This window comes from Marmota monax, unplaced genomic scaffold (genome assembly GCF_021218885.2).
Source record: "Marmota monax isolate L192 unplaced genomic scaffold, Marmota_monax_Labrador192_F-V1.1 WCK01_AAM20220418_F8-fsc00020, whole genome shotgun sequence".
NCBI lineage: Eukaryota > Metazoa > Chordata > Mammalia > Rodentia > Sciuridae > Marmota > Marmota monax.
The window spans coordinates 20,749,534-20,765,102 of NW_026692912.1; the positions used below are offsets into that span (position 1 = coordinate 20,749,534).

Genomic DNA, 15,569 nt, shown 5'->3' on the forward strand with positions numbered 1-15,569 from the left:
TGTAGGGAATTTATTGTTATTAACTTGGTGGTTTTAATGGATGCTAACCTTCTGTATGTGCTGCAAGTGTTTTTCTCCCACATGGTCATCCATTTTTAAACTTTGTGGTCTTTTCCACTTGCTGCTGACCTGCGTAACCCCGAAGGTCATGCTTCTCATCGATATTGAGCTGGCTTACATGAACACCAACCACGAGGACTTCATAGGCTTTGCCAAGTGAGTACACTCCCTGCGCAGCAGAGGTGACACACTGCGTGATGTGGCAGGTGTAGGCGGACACAGGGCTGAGCCTGCCAGGGTAGCCCTCTGGGTCCTGTGGCCCCTGCACAGTGGGCGGTGGGGCTGAGAAGCTCTGAGACTCCTCCCTCCCTTCCTCTTAGTGCTCAGCAGAGGAGCAACCAGATGAACAAGAAGAAGGCTTCAGGCAACCAGGTGAGTGGGCCCCAGCATCGCAGCGGCTCGAGGGATGGAGGGTGCCGGAAGGACGCCAAGCTCTGAGAACCCCCCTCCCCTGAGGGGAAGGGTCCTACGGGGGCCAGGGAGCCTGTCATCTGCCAGCCACAAGCATCCCACTCTGCCTCAGTAACCCTCTCTCCTCTCTCCCCGATGCTTCTCGTGGTTGCTATGGTTACCTCTTTGCAGGATGAGATTCTGGTGAGTACCAGGACTGGGGTTCTTTGGCTTCTGTAGTGAGGGGGAGGAGGGGGCCCTTTGGAAATGGGGGTCTGCAGTGGGCAAGAGGGCACCCTTTGGCTTGAATCACTTGCACACACTGGCACATGAGTGTCCCACACTTGCTCACTGGCCAAGCAAGGCCGAGCCATGCACGGTCCCATCCACCCATCCATCAGGGTGCGTGAGCCAAGCACCTGCTTCAGGCAGAGTTAGACCATGTGGGCAGGTGGCCTGATACTAGGAGCTGCTCCTTAGACATCTGTTGGATGGATGGGTGGATGAATGGATGGGCGAGTGAATACTGGGGTGGATGTTGGATGAGTGTATCCACTCATCCTTGTGGGGACAGGCCTGTAGGAAGCTGATGGCCTTCACCAGAGTTGGGTAAAGAGATGAAGGAAGTCCAGAGGCGAGTCCCTCCTCACCTGGCTTCCTGCTCTTCTTCCTTCATATGTCTGCAGAAACCACTCATCAGGAGCCCTTGCTCGACCCCAGCTGTACACACGAGCCCTAGAGCATCAGCACTTTCCCCAGTAGTCTCCCCAAACTGTAGTTTCCTTGTAAGAATCTAGGTGTTGGTGTGACTGTTGGCTCAATGTCTCTTTCTCTCCCAGGCCCAAGGGGAGGGCTGAGTCTGTCTTGCTCATTATTAAGTCCTCATCCCCAAGCCCCTAGCCTGGTGCGTAGTAGATCCTCCATAAAAGACAGGCCTGAGTGGACGTAATGTCCTAGGAAAATGCAGTTGAGCCAGAACTCACAGGTGTCAGTCCCTGGACAGGAGGCAGAGCCTCCCCTGCCACCTGAGGGCTCCAGGTAGGGTGGGAGTTCTCTGGCGCTGGGGCTGCAGAGAGGGGCTTTGGATATGCAGGGAAGAGTCCAGGGCTGGGAGTGGTCAGGAGAGGACGAAGGCTGCAGGTCAGCAGAGAGTAGGTGGCAGCCCTGCTGGCCAGATCCTGGGATATGGAGTGGACTCAGTTCCAAAGATAGTGACAAGACACTGCAGGGCTTTTTGCCGGACTGATAGGGCGGGCAAGAGATGGTGGACACCTGTCTCTGTGTCCCTGTTAACCTGCCAAGGCCCCTGTGATCCCCCCTCCGCTTGGCTGCTGATTGGCTGTGAGGTTTGACTTCTCAGGTGAGGAGTGCCACGGAAGGGCTTTGGGGCTTCAGAAGCAGGTCCAGGCCTCCTTGGGTCTTTCCTGGAAGCTCAGAGATGCAGCAAGGAGGTGAGAGCCAGAGAGAAGCAGCTCTCTCATCCTCTCTGGACAGTGACCCTGCCAGTGGAGTGGCATTCACAGGTCCTGGTCTATGGCAGTGTTCAGGACAGTCCTGGGGACCGCTGCTTTTTGTCATGAAAAGGGAACTTTGACTGTAATTCTGAGCTTTCCCTATGAAGAAGAGGGTCTAGGTAATTCATCCGCTTCCCCTACCCCAGGGAGCATGGGGCAAAGATTGCTAGAACCGTACAAGTGTAGCATTCATTGTTCACACCACAGAACAAACCGAGTCTTCCAAGAATCGTGCAGGGCTCTGGGTTACACTTATGAGCAAGAGCGTTCACAGTTTAGCAGAGGATGCTGCATCAACAGATACTCTCTCTCTCTCTCTCTCTCTCTCTCTCTCTCTCTCTCTCTCTCTCTCTCTCTCTCTCTCTCTCTCTCTCTCTCTCTCACACACACACACAGTATATTAAAAAAAATTGCTGTCATCATTATAGAAGACCTAAGGGAGTGATCAAAGATTATCATGGGGATCCTGGTTTACATGGTGGGCCAGGGAGGGCCTGCATGAGAACGTAAATCCTGAGTTGACACCCAAAGGAAGGGGAAGTACTTTCTAGGCAGAGGCAACAACAGCATGTGCAGAGTCCCTGAGGTCAGAAGTAAGTCTTAGGAAGATTAGACCTAAAACTTAAAAGACCCTTGCGGTTGTCTTCCCCACTCAGCCACAGCTTCTTGCACACTTACATCAACAGGGAGTTCACTCTCAACCAAAGCCTCCAGCCCTTTGCTCAGAGAGCTCTGCTGTAGAGGCCCCTCATTCGGAGCTGACCTCTGCCTTCCTCTGTCTCCTACTCTGTTCACTTGTGGTTCAAACCAGGAAAGGTCTGGCCTTCACCCTCCCTGACCAGTTGGGCCTCCAAGTGTTGGCGGGGGTGGGCTTTTAAATGCCTTTCTTTGCCTACCCCATCCTCCATGGGGAAGCCTGGCCCCTGCCCACTGACCTCCTTGCCTCTTCCCGTCCAGGTCATCCGGAAGGGCTGGCTGACCATCAATAATATTGGCATCATGAAGGGGGGTTCCAAGGAGTACTGGTTTGTGCTGACTGCTGAGAATCTTTCCTGGTATAAGGATGATGAGGTGAGCAGAGTCAGGCTCAGACCCTGTCCTGCACCTGGAGTGTCCTCCACCACACCACAGGGTTTTTTAAAGTCTCATAAAAGACTCATGGGTAGAGTAGGATGCAAGGTTCGGAGGCAGCCAGTCCCGGGCTCTGAGGGAGGATTCTCTCGCCCAAGGTGAAAGGAGAAGGTGGGCTGGTGGGACCCGGGAGCTCGGGCTGAGTGCCCTGGAGAGGGTGGGCCCTGACCCGTCAGTCCAGTGGCCTTCCTGTTTTCTCACTCCAGGGCGTGCCGCCTCCTCCATGGCCCCTACAGGCCCATGACACACACGAGTCCAGCTGCCAGACATGCGGTTAACCCCTGCACCCCAGTCCCCCGGGCCCCTGATATCCAAGGGAGCTGGCCATTGTGCTTCCAGGCCGAGGGGCAAGGAGCGATGGTGCCCTGCAGGGCCACCCACAGAACACCTCCCTGCCACTAGGGCACCCGGAAACCCCTGCCACCTCCCTCCCCTGTTGCTGGTCTCCTTTAAGAATGAGTCTGTTTGGCGTCCACATCTGGATTCCAGAGGTGACCAGAGAGAACAGGGAGAGCTGGGGGAGATTGTGGTAATGAACTCCAGCTGGCCAAGGAGTGGGGGAAGGGACCCCCCTTCTTCCTGAGGGGACCATTGGAGGTTAGGGTGCTGTCGATGGGGAGTAAGTCTTGGGGTGGGGGGCCAGTGATTTTGGTTTCCATGTCCCCTCCTTGGTCCCTGTCTCCTCCAAGTCTGCTCTGGGCAGGGGCCCCACCTCCCCCCTTGGGCGGGGCCCTCTGTCGTCACTGGTGGGGGCGCCAAGCCATCTGGACCTCATTACCCTAACCCTGGCCTCTCCCTGAGTCCAGAGGCCCCTGGAAGGGATGGAGTGTGAGGTGGTGTGGGGCGCCGTTGGGGGGTGGCTTCCTGCTCTGTCACCCTGGCAGGCTCCCTAGACACCCCTCCATGGGTCCCGTGTTACTCTATGGGGGCTTCTTACACAGGGCCAGGGGGTTGTTGTGCCCTGTGCCTGGCTACACTGGGGAGGAGTGAACTTGACTGAGAGGGTCCCTTGTCCTCACACCTGTGGGTATGGGTCCTTCTGAAGCCTTGTGTGTACGGTGGAGTTTAGCTGTGTGTGAAAACTGGCTGAGGAGTGGGGGGGCCTGTGTTCTGTGTCTGGGGCACAGGGCTGTAGCTTGTGGATGTTGTAGGGGGTGTGCAGATGGGTGTGTTTAGGGTGTGAGCACCAGGTGTGAATGTGTGCTTCAGTGTGACTCTGCGTGCCTATGCTTGGGGTGTGCGTGTAGGGATGGGGGCTTGAGAGGGAGGGAGCGCGTGGGAAGTTTGGGGTGTAAGGGTGGGGGAAGGGTGTTACGCTGTGAGACTGTGTGTCTGGGTGTGTGTGCGTGCACGTGTGTGTGCACTTGTGAAGTGTGAGTGTGCCTGGGGCGCAGGCATGGGCGTCAGTGTCTGTGTGTGAGTTGTGCTGGTGCGTGTGGAGGTGTGTGGCAGGGGTGTGAGTAGATTTTTGCACCAGAACTGCTGGGGACATGGAGGCACACAGAGGCTAGGGTCCAGCTTCCTTCTCCCCCCAGCTGCCTGCGTCTGGGGTGAGGGAGGCCCTCGGGGCAGACAGGCGCTGCCCACCTCTCCAGCTCCCCGGGACCCCGTCTTCCCAGCCTTCCTCCCCTGACCCCCCCACTCCCCACCAGTCCCACAGCAGGGTGGCACCCCATCTCTCTGCACATCCTCCCAGCCCACCCTGTGCCCCCAAGTCCCCTGCCCCAGCTGCGGGCTCCGGTTCTGGGATGGCAGGCGGATCGGTCCAGCTTGCAGCGGCGGCGCCGAGGGTCTAACCCAGCCCAGCCTAACCAATGTGCAGACTACTGTACAATGCGGGAGTCCTGAACAGATAGTCTAAACACTGGGTAGACGGAGTGGAGGTGTCCTCTGGTCTTCCAGGCTGCAGTGTCCGACTGTCCGGTGTAGCTTCAGCTCCATGGCCTGGAGACCCAAGGCCCCCCAACCCAGGCCCCGTGTCCCCCAGCCCCAGCCCCGCCAGCCGCAGTCCCCTCTCTGCTCTGGAGTCCCCTTCTGCCTCCTTTGACGTGGCAGGGGTGAGCGGGAGCTGGGCTGGGAAGGAGGGGCCTGGGGAGGGGGCTGGCCGGCAGGAAAGGAGGGGTGGGGGAGGAGGCCGCTCCTACCTAGTGTCCAACCCCCAAGCGCAGGGCGGGTGGCGGGCCTCCCTCGAACGGTTCCAGATGTTCCCTGGCCGTGTGTGCAACTTCCTCCTCTCCTCCCCCAGCCGCCCTCTGGGGCTAGCGGCCACCCGCCTGGCATAAAGAGGGCTTTATGTGGCTGCATGGGCCAGTCGGGTGTGGGGGTGAGGGGGGAAAGGATGACGCGCCAGGACGGGGAAATAAAGTCCCCCTAAACCCAGCTTCCCTACTTGGACCTTAAGTGATTTTCCTGTCCAGATCCTGAGTCCCCTGGAGATCATCCCTCCAACACAGGTCCCATGGTGTTGGGTGGGCAATTGGGTGGAGCAGAAACCCCTCCCACTCCTGGAGCCCTGGCCTGGGACACCTTCTCCTGAGATCCCTGAACCCCGCCCTGGGATACAGCAGCCTAGAGATGCATGTATGTTCACAGATACACACTACGGGCCAACCAAACATGTTTAGCTCCTTGCACACACTGTATGTAGGACACTACATATAGGACACTACTACACTGTATGTAGAACACACTGTATGTGTTCCCACGCACAGGTCCTGTGGGCACATGCACGCAAACACACAGGCATTCACAACTGCCCCACTTCCACAAAGTGTGCACACATCCACACCCATACACAGCATGGTCACACTCACACGTGCACATACCTCTGTGTACCACAGACACATGAACACCCACAGAACAGTGACAGGATGCATGCTTAGGCTTGCCTGTGCTTGCACAAATGTAACCACACACGTGCACAACCACAGACACTCCATCTCTGGGCTTGTGCTGTGCGTCTGATTGCTAACACATGGGCAGCTGGGGGAGTGGGCTGAGCTGGCCCTTTGGAGCTCCAGGCTGGTGGCCCCCCTTCCCTGTCTCTGTAGTCAGGAAATGAAGTCAGAGGCCACCAGGCCAGGGGTGAGAAAGACTTGTGTGAGCTGTCCCTGCCTGGGGCTGGCCTGGCTTGCCTCCAGGATTCGCTTAGGGTGGGCTGTGGGACCCACACTCAGCCTCCCCTGCCTCCCCTGCCTCCCCAGCGCCTTGGGCTCTGGGGTATATGCAGGGCTGCTGGATTGGCTTGAAGTCAGGGGGCGCTGGTGGTGCCCATTCAAGTCAGGGTCCCACAGGTTTTATTGGGCAGCACCTGTGTGGTGGGAGGGACTAGCACCCAGAAGCCTACCATTTCCCCTGGGAAAGTCCTCAGGAAGGTGCCAGTAGAGGTCTGAGTCCCAAGCCAGGGCTGCATGCTTTAGTGTCCCTACGGTTCAGGGCTTGGTCCCTTTCCACGTACTTTTCAGCCCTAGGTGCTGACCAGCGTGGAACACTTGGGGACTGAGGCATGGCATGCCAACCTCACCCGTGGCTCCTCCCTCCACCCACAGGAGAAAGAGAAGAAATACATGCTGTCTGTGGATAACCTGAAGCTGCGTGACGTGGAGAAGGGGTTCATGTCCAGCAAGCATATATTTGCCCTCTTCAACACAGAGCAGAGGTACCTGTCTGGCCCAGCGGGGCTGCTGAGGCCCCAGGTTCTGCAAGCCCCCAAACACTCCTGTTGAGTAGAAACTGGGTACTTTTCAGGAAAGAGCAGGACCTGCCCGAGGTTCACAAGGAGCCATTTATTTGACCCACATCTGTTGACTTTGTCCTGTGCTCTGGACATCATGTCTAGATCTCTTCCTCTTCCTCTCTTTGCCCTTCCTTCTTCCTTCCTCCCTCCCTTTCAGTCATTTGCTTAATGCCTGATCTGCACTGATGCTCTGACAGGCACTGGGGACAGAGAAGAGTCCTGCTTAGACCTTGTCCCTTCTTGCATTGCCCAGTTTCTTCTGGGGCCAGTGGCAGCACCAGGCCTCTCACCCACAACCCCAGGCCCCAGCCTGCAGGCCTCTCCTACTCAGAGATGAGGGTTTAGCACCACTTCCCCTGGGAAAGTCCTCAGGAAGGTGCCAGTAGAGGTCTGAGTCCCAAGCCAGGGCTGCATGCTTTAGTGTCCCTACGGTTCAGGGCTTGGTCCCTTTCCAAGTACTTTTCAGCCTCACAATAACCATAAGAGAACAATCATTGCTGATGAGGAAGCTGAGCCTTAGAAAGAGGAGGGGACTTGCTTGGAGTCACACAGCTGGGATACTGCAAAGCCAAGGCTGGACCCTAAGTGTGACAATCTCAAAGTCCAGGCCTGCCCTTAACCCCCAGGGGTGGGGCTCCACCCCACTTCCCTCCCTGCCTGCTGCATCTTGCAGGAATGTCTACAAGGATTATCGGCAGCTGGAACTGGCCTGTGAGACACAGGAGGAGGTGGACAGCTGGAAGGCCTCCTTCCTGAGGGCTGGCGTGTACCCCGAGCGTGTTGGGGTGAGAGGAAGGGCAGGGAGGGGAGGGGCAAGCTGCTTGTACCGTAGGCCTCAGGGCTTCCCCTTCACAGAGGCCAAGTCATGCCAGGTTTCTGAGCCCTTATGTGGTTCACAGAGCAGGCACCCCCACCCCGCCAGAGTTAAGTGCTCTGATCCTCCCATCCTTCTCTAGTGGCGGTTTTGTGTGTCCCCTGTCCTGCCACAGATGGCATTTCCTGCACCCCTTCACTCGATGGCGGTTTCTTGTGGCTGCCTCTCTTCTCTGCTCTTGCTCTGGCAGTGTCTAGAGTCGTCATAGAGTTGGGGTGCAGTGCCCTGGGTTCACTCAATTGCTCCTCTTTTCCTCTGTGTGTCTGCTTCGTCTTGCTCCCTGGTGGTGGCGGCGGTGGCAATGCTGATGTGGTGGCCTCTGTGGCTCTGGTGTGGGCCTCCCAGGACAAGGAGAAAGTGAGTGTGCCCTCCCTTGTCTCCTGCCAGGCACTCCAGCCTGGTATCAGTCTGTCCAGATCTTCACACAGGGAAGTTGAGATGTCCTTCTCTAATGTCTGGATGGGGAAACTGAGGCAAAGTCTAGGCACTAGAGTCAGAACTGAGACAAGCTGAATGAGAGGCACAGGGGTGGGCAGAGCCCTGCGCTGCTCTCTGCGCTTCAGTGTTCCTGAGAGCTCTGGAGGGCTGGGTCCTGGTATGCCTGCAGCCTGGCTGCCCAGACGTGGCCATGCCGACGCCCTTCTATTCCCAATGGCAGGCCAGCGAGTCGGAGGAGAATGGCTCAGACAGCTTCATGCACTCCATGGACCCACAGCTGGAACGGCAGGTGGAGACCATCCGGAACCTGGTAGACTCATACATGGCCATTGTCAACAAGACAGTGCGGGACCTCATGCCCAAGACCATCATGCACCTCATGATTAACAATGTACGTGCATCGCTGCAGGGGGTGGGGGGATGGGTGCTCCCATGGGACCAGGGAGGAAGGCAATCTGAGGGAGACACTGGCCAGTCCAAGGGACCAGGTCTCAAAAGGGAAGTGATATACAGACCAGAGCTGTCCAACAGAAATATAACATGGATTTAGTCTATAATCTTACATTTTCTAATAGCCATGTTTAAAAAAAATAAGTAGTTTGGGACTATGGCACCGGCCTGTAATCCCAGTGGCTTGGGAGGCCAAGGCAGGAGGATCACAAGTTCAAAGCCAGCTTCAGCAACTTATCAAGGCTCTGAACAACTTAGTGAGACTTTCTCTCAAAATTAATTTTTTTTTTAAGGGCTGGGGATGTGGCTTGGTGGTAAAGTACCCTTGGGTTCAATCCCTAGTACCAAAAAAAAAAAAAAAAAGTGAAAAGAAAACTGGAGATATAGTACAGTGGTAGAGCTTGTGCCTGACATGCTTAAGACTCTGGGCTCCAGATTCAGTTCCCAGCAAAACATACACACACACACACACACACACACACACACACACACACGACCAAAAGAAAACAAAACTTTATATTTTAAGTCCATGATATCAAAAATATTCTTTTCAGTATGTACTCATCTAGAATATTAGCAAGATACTTTACATACTTTTCTACTAAATTTTCCAAATCCGATTCAGATATTAAACTGCCATTGGAAATGATCTAAATTTAGATTTCATGAAATTTACAATTGAAAAAGCAGATGCACATAGCCAAATTGTCCCAAACATACATAAATGTTTTCCAAGAGCAGCACCTTTTGAGAACCCCCAGACATTTTCCAGCTCCTTCATAACTTGTGGCTTAGTGAAAAACCAGGTCCCCAGGGAAGTAGAACTAAGTTTGAATCCTGGATTTGCCACAAATTCCCTGTGTGACTTTGGGAAAATAAACTACCCAATCTAAGCCTGTCTCCTTACATGTAAAGTATAGATGTTGATAATAGATTCAATGCATATACAGTGTGTAGCAACTCAATGCCTGACACGCGACAGGTGCTCCACGTGTATTTGAATAAAGAGTAAATGAGACTGGGTGTCAAAATCTCAGCCATGAATAACGCAAAACCTGTGCAGAGTAACACCTGGAGATTTTAAGGGGAACATTAACAACGTATCCCCATGCACAGACTCGCGTTTCACTCAGTCTAGGCACACATTTACAGCTGCTACCGAACAGCGCTGAAGACCGCTGAGCACCGTCTCAAGGGCTCAGAGCATTTTAAACTGTTATCTTCCTTAGTGGAGCATGAAAGTTCTTGGAAAGGCTCAAAAAAACTGAACAGGCAAGTGTGTCCTTGTGGCATACTAGGTTCTAAGTCTCTTCCCAGATCTGTGACTTTGGACAGGTGACTCTTCCGCCTTGGAGTTCACGGTCCCCTTCTGAGAAAAGTGCAGTGCAGTGGGGCAGGATATCCCCGAGGTTAGGCTCAAAGTCGCAACTGAAAACTGAATCTCGCTCCCAGTCGGGCGCACTGCCCCGGCAGGGCCTGGGGGGAAGGCAAGGCAGCACAGGCATCAGGTCCTACGCTCCTCCCTTCTTCGCCCGCAGACCAAGGAGTTCATCTTCTCAGAGCTGTTGGCCAACCTGTACTCCTGCGGGGACCAAAACACACTGATGGAGGAGTCGGCGGAGCAGGCGCAGCGGCGCGACGAGATGCTGCGCATGTATCACGCGTTGAAGGAGGCGCTCAGCATCATCGGCGACATCAACACGACCACCGTCAGCACGCCTATGCCCCCGCCCGTGGACGACTCCTGGCTGCAGGTGCAGAGCGTACCGGCCGGACGCAGGTACCAGGGCCGGCCCCCACGGCCCCAAAGCCCCCAAGCCCGGGGCCCGCGGGAGGAAGGCCGGGACCGGGCAGTGGCGCGCCCGAGTTGCCGAGGCGGCTCCCACCTGGAGCGAGGGGCGGGGCTTAGAAAGGGCGGGGCTTAACGCGGGGCGGGGCTTGCCGTGGAGCGCTGGCTGCGGGGCGGAGCCGGATCATTGGTGATGCTAGGGGCGGGGCCTAGGCTCCCTCCACCACCTTGGGGCGGGGCTTGCGTGCATGGGCGTGGCCGGCACTGGGCTGGGGCGGGGCCTCAGGCTGGGGTGGACGGCTCATCTCGGGTTCTTCTGTCCCTGTCGCCCGCAGATCGCCCACGTCCAGCCCCACGCCGCAGCGCCGAGCCCCCGCCGTGCCCCCAGCCCGGCCCGGGTCGCGGGGCCCTGCTCCTGGGCCTCCGCCTGCTGGGTCCGCCCTGGGGGGGGCGCCCCCCGTGCCCTCCAGGCCGGGGGCTTCCCCTGACCCCTTCGGCCCCCCTCCCCAGGTGCCCTCGCGCCCCAACCGCGCCCCGCCTGGGGTCCCCAGGTGAGTAGGGTCTGACTGCGGCGGGAGAGGCCGCCGGGTGGGCGTGGCCGGGTGGGAGATGAAGTCGGATTCTAGAGCAGCTGCCCGGTCGCCAGAGCCGACCCGCTGCATCCCAGGCACTCGGTCCCCAGTGCAGGAGCCACGGACGTGGGGCCAAGGGCTGGCGAAGCCAGCTGAGTCCCGCAGGTGCTCTTTTCTGGGGACGGCTGTGGGGCTCATCCCACCTGCTCCCTTCTCTCCAGCACTTGCATGGCGCTTCACTCTTTTTTCACTTCTGGCCCCCCAAACATTGCCTTGTTTCCCCTCTCTTCTCAGTTCTCCATTACGTCCTCCTTTCTCCTGGTGAGCCTCGCTCAGGCCCAGGGACCTGAACCCAGAACCTTCCTCTGTGGACCATGAGGATTGTGTTGTTACACTCAGGGCTACTTGATCCCCCGTTTTCTAGCCCTCTTTTGACTTGTCTGACCCAGGGTGGTGTCTAGCTTCTGGCCCACAGGAAGAGAGGCCAGGCTGCGACTGTGTGACCAGCAAGGTGTGTGATGTGTGTGTGGGCGTGCACACAGGTGTGAGTGTGAGTGGAACCCAGGCATGGATAGGACAGGAAGCAGGTGGGGAAGGATTTTGGAAGCCATGGGACAATCTGGTGGCCTTTCCTTTTTCCCTGCTTCTGACCCTTCCTACCTCCTCTGGACCAATGTGGTAGGGGTGGGGAAGGAGTAGGAGTAGGTATAGGCTGCCCCATTCCAGAATTCCAGAGATTTCTAGAGAAAAGGATTCTTTCCTTCCCTTGGATTTTAGTTTTGCTCCTTTTTTTTTTTTTTCCTTTTGCAGTGCTGGGGATGGAACCTAGGGCCTTACTCATGCCAGGCAGCACTGAGCCATATCCCCAGTCCTGGGCCTTCTTCATCCATGATCCTCTTTAAGGAAGTTCACTCCAATATCTCACTTAGTCTGCCCTATATCCACTGGCCACATTCTCTGAGGAAAAACAGACTAATAGCATCTGTTTCCAGATAGCTGGAGGGTGGGGCTGGAGTTCTAGCCTCCCATACCCAAATGAAGTGGGCATGGGGCCTGCTCTTTGAGGATATGATGACCAAAGCAGATGGGGTGAAGGCAAGCTGCGCGGCACTGGGCAGGAGCACTGGACTGGGAGTCTAGAAATGCTGGTTCACCCTGACCTAGTTTTAGACAAGTCATTTTCCCTCCCTGGGCCTCAGTTTCCCTTCTACTGAATGATAATTAACTTTCTGCCTTTCTCTCAGGGTTGGTGTGGGGATCAAGGGAGACAAGGGCTGTAGGGATGCCAAACGACACATGTGGCTATAGGAGCACTTTGCCAACTGCCAATGTGAGCTCAGACTCTATGGGTATTCCACCTGCCCAGGTCCCTGCTGAGGTATAACATATGAGAACTGTCAGATCAGGTACCTGCTCTAATTCCATTCTCAATGATATATGGGAAACATCTGGCAAATGATGACTCTGCCTGGGGAAGGAGCAGACTGAAGGAGCTTCTTCAAGCAGCTTGACTTTAGTGGGGAATGGGGCATGATGGAGATAAAGCTCAGGTGTAAAGAATCCAGAGGACATTGGGTTGGGAGAAGACATATGGGCAGATTTAGTGTGGACTGCACTAAGGAGAGCTGCTGGCTGGGCAGAGTACAGACAATAAGGAAAGTGTGGATAAGGAGGGGCAGGTTGGAGAACCTTCATAGAAGAGACTGACTTGGGACTCTGCTATAAGCAGTAGGGAGCCTTGGAAGGCTCTTGGACAGAGAAATGACAGCTCGGCCCTAGAAAGCAAGACTTTCCCTTGTAGAGCTGTGCAGTGGCCCTGTGAGCACATTAGGCACAAGATTGCAGGGAGCTGGTGCAAATGCCTTGTGTGCAGGCAAGCTTCTGTATTGTGACAGCCCACGCGTGTGCTTCAGTGTGCCGAGTGGCTGCATGCCCCAGATCCATGCTGCACGAGCCAACCAGCAAGGGTGTTGGGCACTGGGAGGTGGTTGGAGGGAAGTGTATGCGTGTTGTTTGTGGGCATGTGTGTTAGCGTGTGCATGCAGGGCCGTGGGGCCTCACAGCATGTGTGTGCACGCCCGGGCGTGTGCGTGTGCGTGTCCCCTGCCCCCAGGCCTGCCCCACTTGTGCGTGTGAACTGCCCTGTTGATTTCGTGCTGTCTTTCAGAATCACTATCAGTGACCCCTGAGGAATGTCAGCCACGGTAGGTACATGCTCTCGGCCTGCTGCATGAACGGTGTGTCTGACCCCACTGCACCAGCTCCATGCTGGGGGGGTGCAAGCTGGGACTCAGAGCAGGCCCCCTCCCTCTCCCTTCTGCAGCTCCAGACTCCCTCTTTCCTTTCTGTCCTCTGCCAGCTGGCTCTCTTACCTCCCTTCTTAGCGAGCCTCGGGACTCAGCACCGCTGCCCAATGCCTCCATGGACAGGCTCCCTGCCCAAAATGGCAGATGTGGGTGCTCTCTGGAGCTACCAAGAGGCCAGAGAGCTCATGGTTTATGGTGAACGGGCTGGGACCTTAGAGGAGTTGTGCACACAGTTGATCTCTGAGGAGGCTAGAGGCCTTTGAACTTCATCCTGGGCATTCCACATCCAGCCCCCAGTCTGAGCCAGTAGCTGTGGCATGGCATCCTACTCCTCCTGGCCTGGGAGCTCTGGGAACCAAGTCCTCCCCAGGGCAGGGGCTTGAGTGGACGCTGTGGTTGTTTGATTTCTGAAAGCCTGAGTGTCTTATACACACTGTCAGTCCAGATGAGGCAGGGACACAGAGCTCCCTTCCCTGCCTCCTTGTGACAGAAGGCAGTGTCCTCAGCCCCAGGTGAAGCAGCTCAGCCAGCCCTGGGTTCCTGCATCTTGGCCTGTTGCTCCTAAGGGTGACCTACACTTTTCAGCCAGGGGACAACAGTGTCTGCTAACTTGGGCGAGTCAGTCTCTGAGTTCCACCTGGCCAGGCCACAGTATGTGCCCGGTGACCCCACCTGCCACCATTCCCTGGCCACTGACTCTCACTCTTCTGCTTTTCCCCAGCAGGAAGGGCCCAGCCTCACCTACGCGACCTGCAGCCCCCCGACCAGCTGAGGCTCCCCTCTTAGACTTATAAGTCTGTGGCCACTGGCATCCGGCTGCCTGCCTCCCCTTCCCCCCGGGTCCCCTCAGAGGACTCCTGGGCTTTCCAATCACCGAGGGGCCTCCAGTGCTCCCTCACCCCTTTTAGCTTTGCCCTCCTGGTTCAAGTCTTCTTTCCAGCCTGGTGGCTGCTGTGGAGGCTAGGGGTAGAACACAGGGTAATCAGAGGTGGGGTGGCCCCACGGCCAGGCTCGTGTCTGAACTGTGGGAGCACTGCCTGGGTGGCGAGTGAAGGTTGTGTGTGTGGTGGAGCAGGGCTGCCCTGCCTGCACTAGGCTAACTGGGAGCGCTGGCCCAGCCACCTCCAGCTCCTCCATTCCATTTGCCTTCCCTTTTCTATCTGTCCATCTGTCAGTTTCCTCTTTTCCAGAAACTTGCCCACGCCCACAGCTGCGTCACCTGTCAGGGCGTGGCTGCTCCTGCCTTACCAGCTCTCTCCTTCCTTCTCTCTCTCGTTTTCTCTTGGTTCTCTCTCCAACTGCCAGCCGATCGGGTCAGGCAAGTCCGTCCCGTCCTGAGAGCCCCAGGCCCCCCTTCGACCTCTAACCAGATCCCTCCTATTCCTCGGAGACCTCCCTCTCCAAGCCTGCCTGGACAGCTGCTCTGTGACTTGACAGTGGCCCCCCACCCCGGCCCCAAAGCATCCCTTTTCATCTGTGACTTAGTCTGCCGTAGTGGTGAGCTGACACATCCAGGCGTGACGTTGGTGAAAACTTGTGTCCCTCTGTGGTATTGCTCCCGCCCTGTTCTATAAATATCTATAAATACTCTATACATATATATACATATATATGGCTGACTCAGCCGCGCCTCTAGTGTTGGGAATCAGTCACCATGCTGTCCTTGTGGAGTCGTGTGGCCCAAATACAAGGGAATGCTGTTGCCCTGATGTTCCCGGCTCCACAGTGTGCCACCTTCAGTGAGCCTCTCTGTCCTGCTCGGCCTGTGGACAGCCAGCCCCCTCAGCCATCCTTCCGTTGCCGCTCGAAGCATGGGGGCGCTGTGCTGGCAGCTGCTGGCTCTTTGAAGGCCTCCAGTCTTGCTGTCTCTCGGCTGAGAATAAAACTCATTCCTGGACGATGGGGAACCGTGTGTCCTCTGCTGGCTTGTGTTCTCTGTGGGGCTTGCGGGGAGGGGAAGGTCTGCGCACGGGCTGGGTGAAGAAGGGCCGTGGCTAGTATGCTGTAAGGAGTGTGAAGGTGGTTAAAGTACCTGGAGGTGAACTTCTCATCCTGTGAACTCGGCTGTGGCCACTAGGGGGCAGGGCCACAAACAGCCTAGAGGGAGAACCTGTGGCTGGGGTGGGCACTCTGAAGGGACAGCCAGGAGGAAGAGGCTCCCAGGTGTGGACAGGCCAGGGGATGGTAAGTCTGGACTGGAAGTTGACACCCTAAGGTGTTGCATCCTGTGACCCTTCCCCACTGTTAGATACACCTCACATCTTCACACATTAGGACAGGACCGCCCTGAGAGCCCCCATGGTGATCGC

At 56.5% G+C, this 15,569-nt stretch overlaps 1 protein-coding gene across 18 annotated transcripts in view; it reads left to right on the plus strand.

Annotated features, from left to right (window-relative positions):
* Dnm1 (dynamin 1) overlaps window positions 1-15,167 on the plus strand; it is a 41,254-nt gene extending 26,087 nt beyond the window's left edge. For 2 of the 18 annotated variants that reach the window (XM_046451952.2, XM_058581795.1), the window contains exons 12-21: window positions 146-216; window positions 381-432; window positions 643-654; window positions 2,922-3,035; window positions 6,644-6,753; window positions 7,505-7,616; window positions 8,364-8,534; window positions 10,132-10,373; window positions 10,718-10,933; window positions 13,982-15,167. In XM_046451952.2, the coding sequence (XP_046307908.1) occupies window positions 146-216; window positions 381-432; window positions 643-654; window positions 2,922-3,035; window positions 6,644-6,753; window positions 7,505-7,616; window positions 8,364-8,534; window positions 10,132-10,373; window positions 10,718-10,933; window positions 13,982-14,054 (1,173 nt within the window). In that variant the 3' untranslated portion in view covers window positions 14,055-15,167. Of the gene's footprint in view, window positions 1-145; window positions 217-380; window positions 433-642; window positions 655-2,921; window positions 3,036-6,643; window positions 6,754-7,504; window positions 7,617-8,050; window positions 8,063-8,363; window positions 8,535-10,131; window positions 10,374-10,717; window positions 10,934-12,680; window positions 12,683-13,121; window positions 13,159-13,981 lie in introns of all 18 variants that reach the window. The other 16 variants (XM_058581798.1, XM_058581797.1, XM_058581804.1 and 13 more) reach the window with 15 other exon arrangements.
* The last annotated feature ends 402 nt before the right edge of the window (window positions 15,168-15,569 follow it).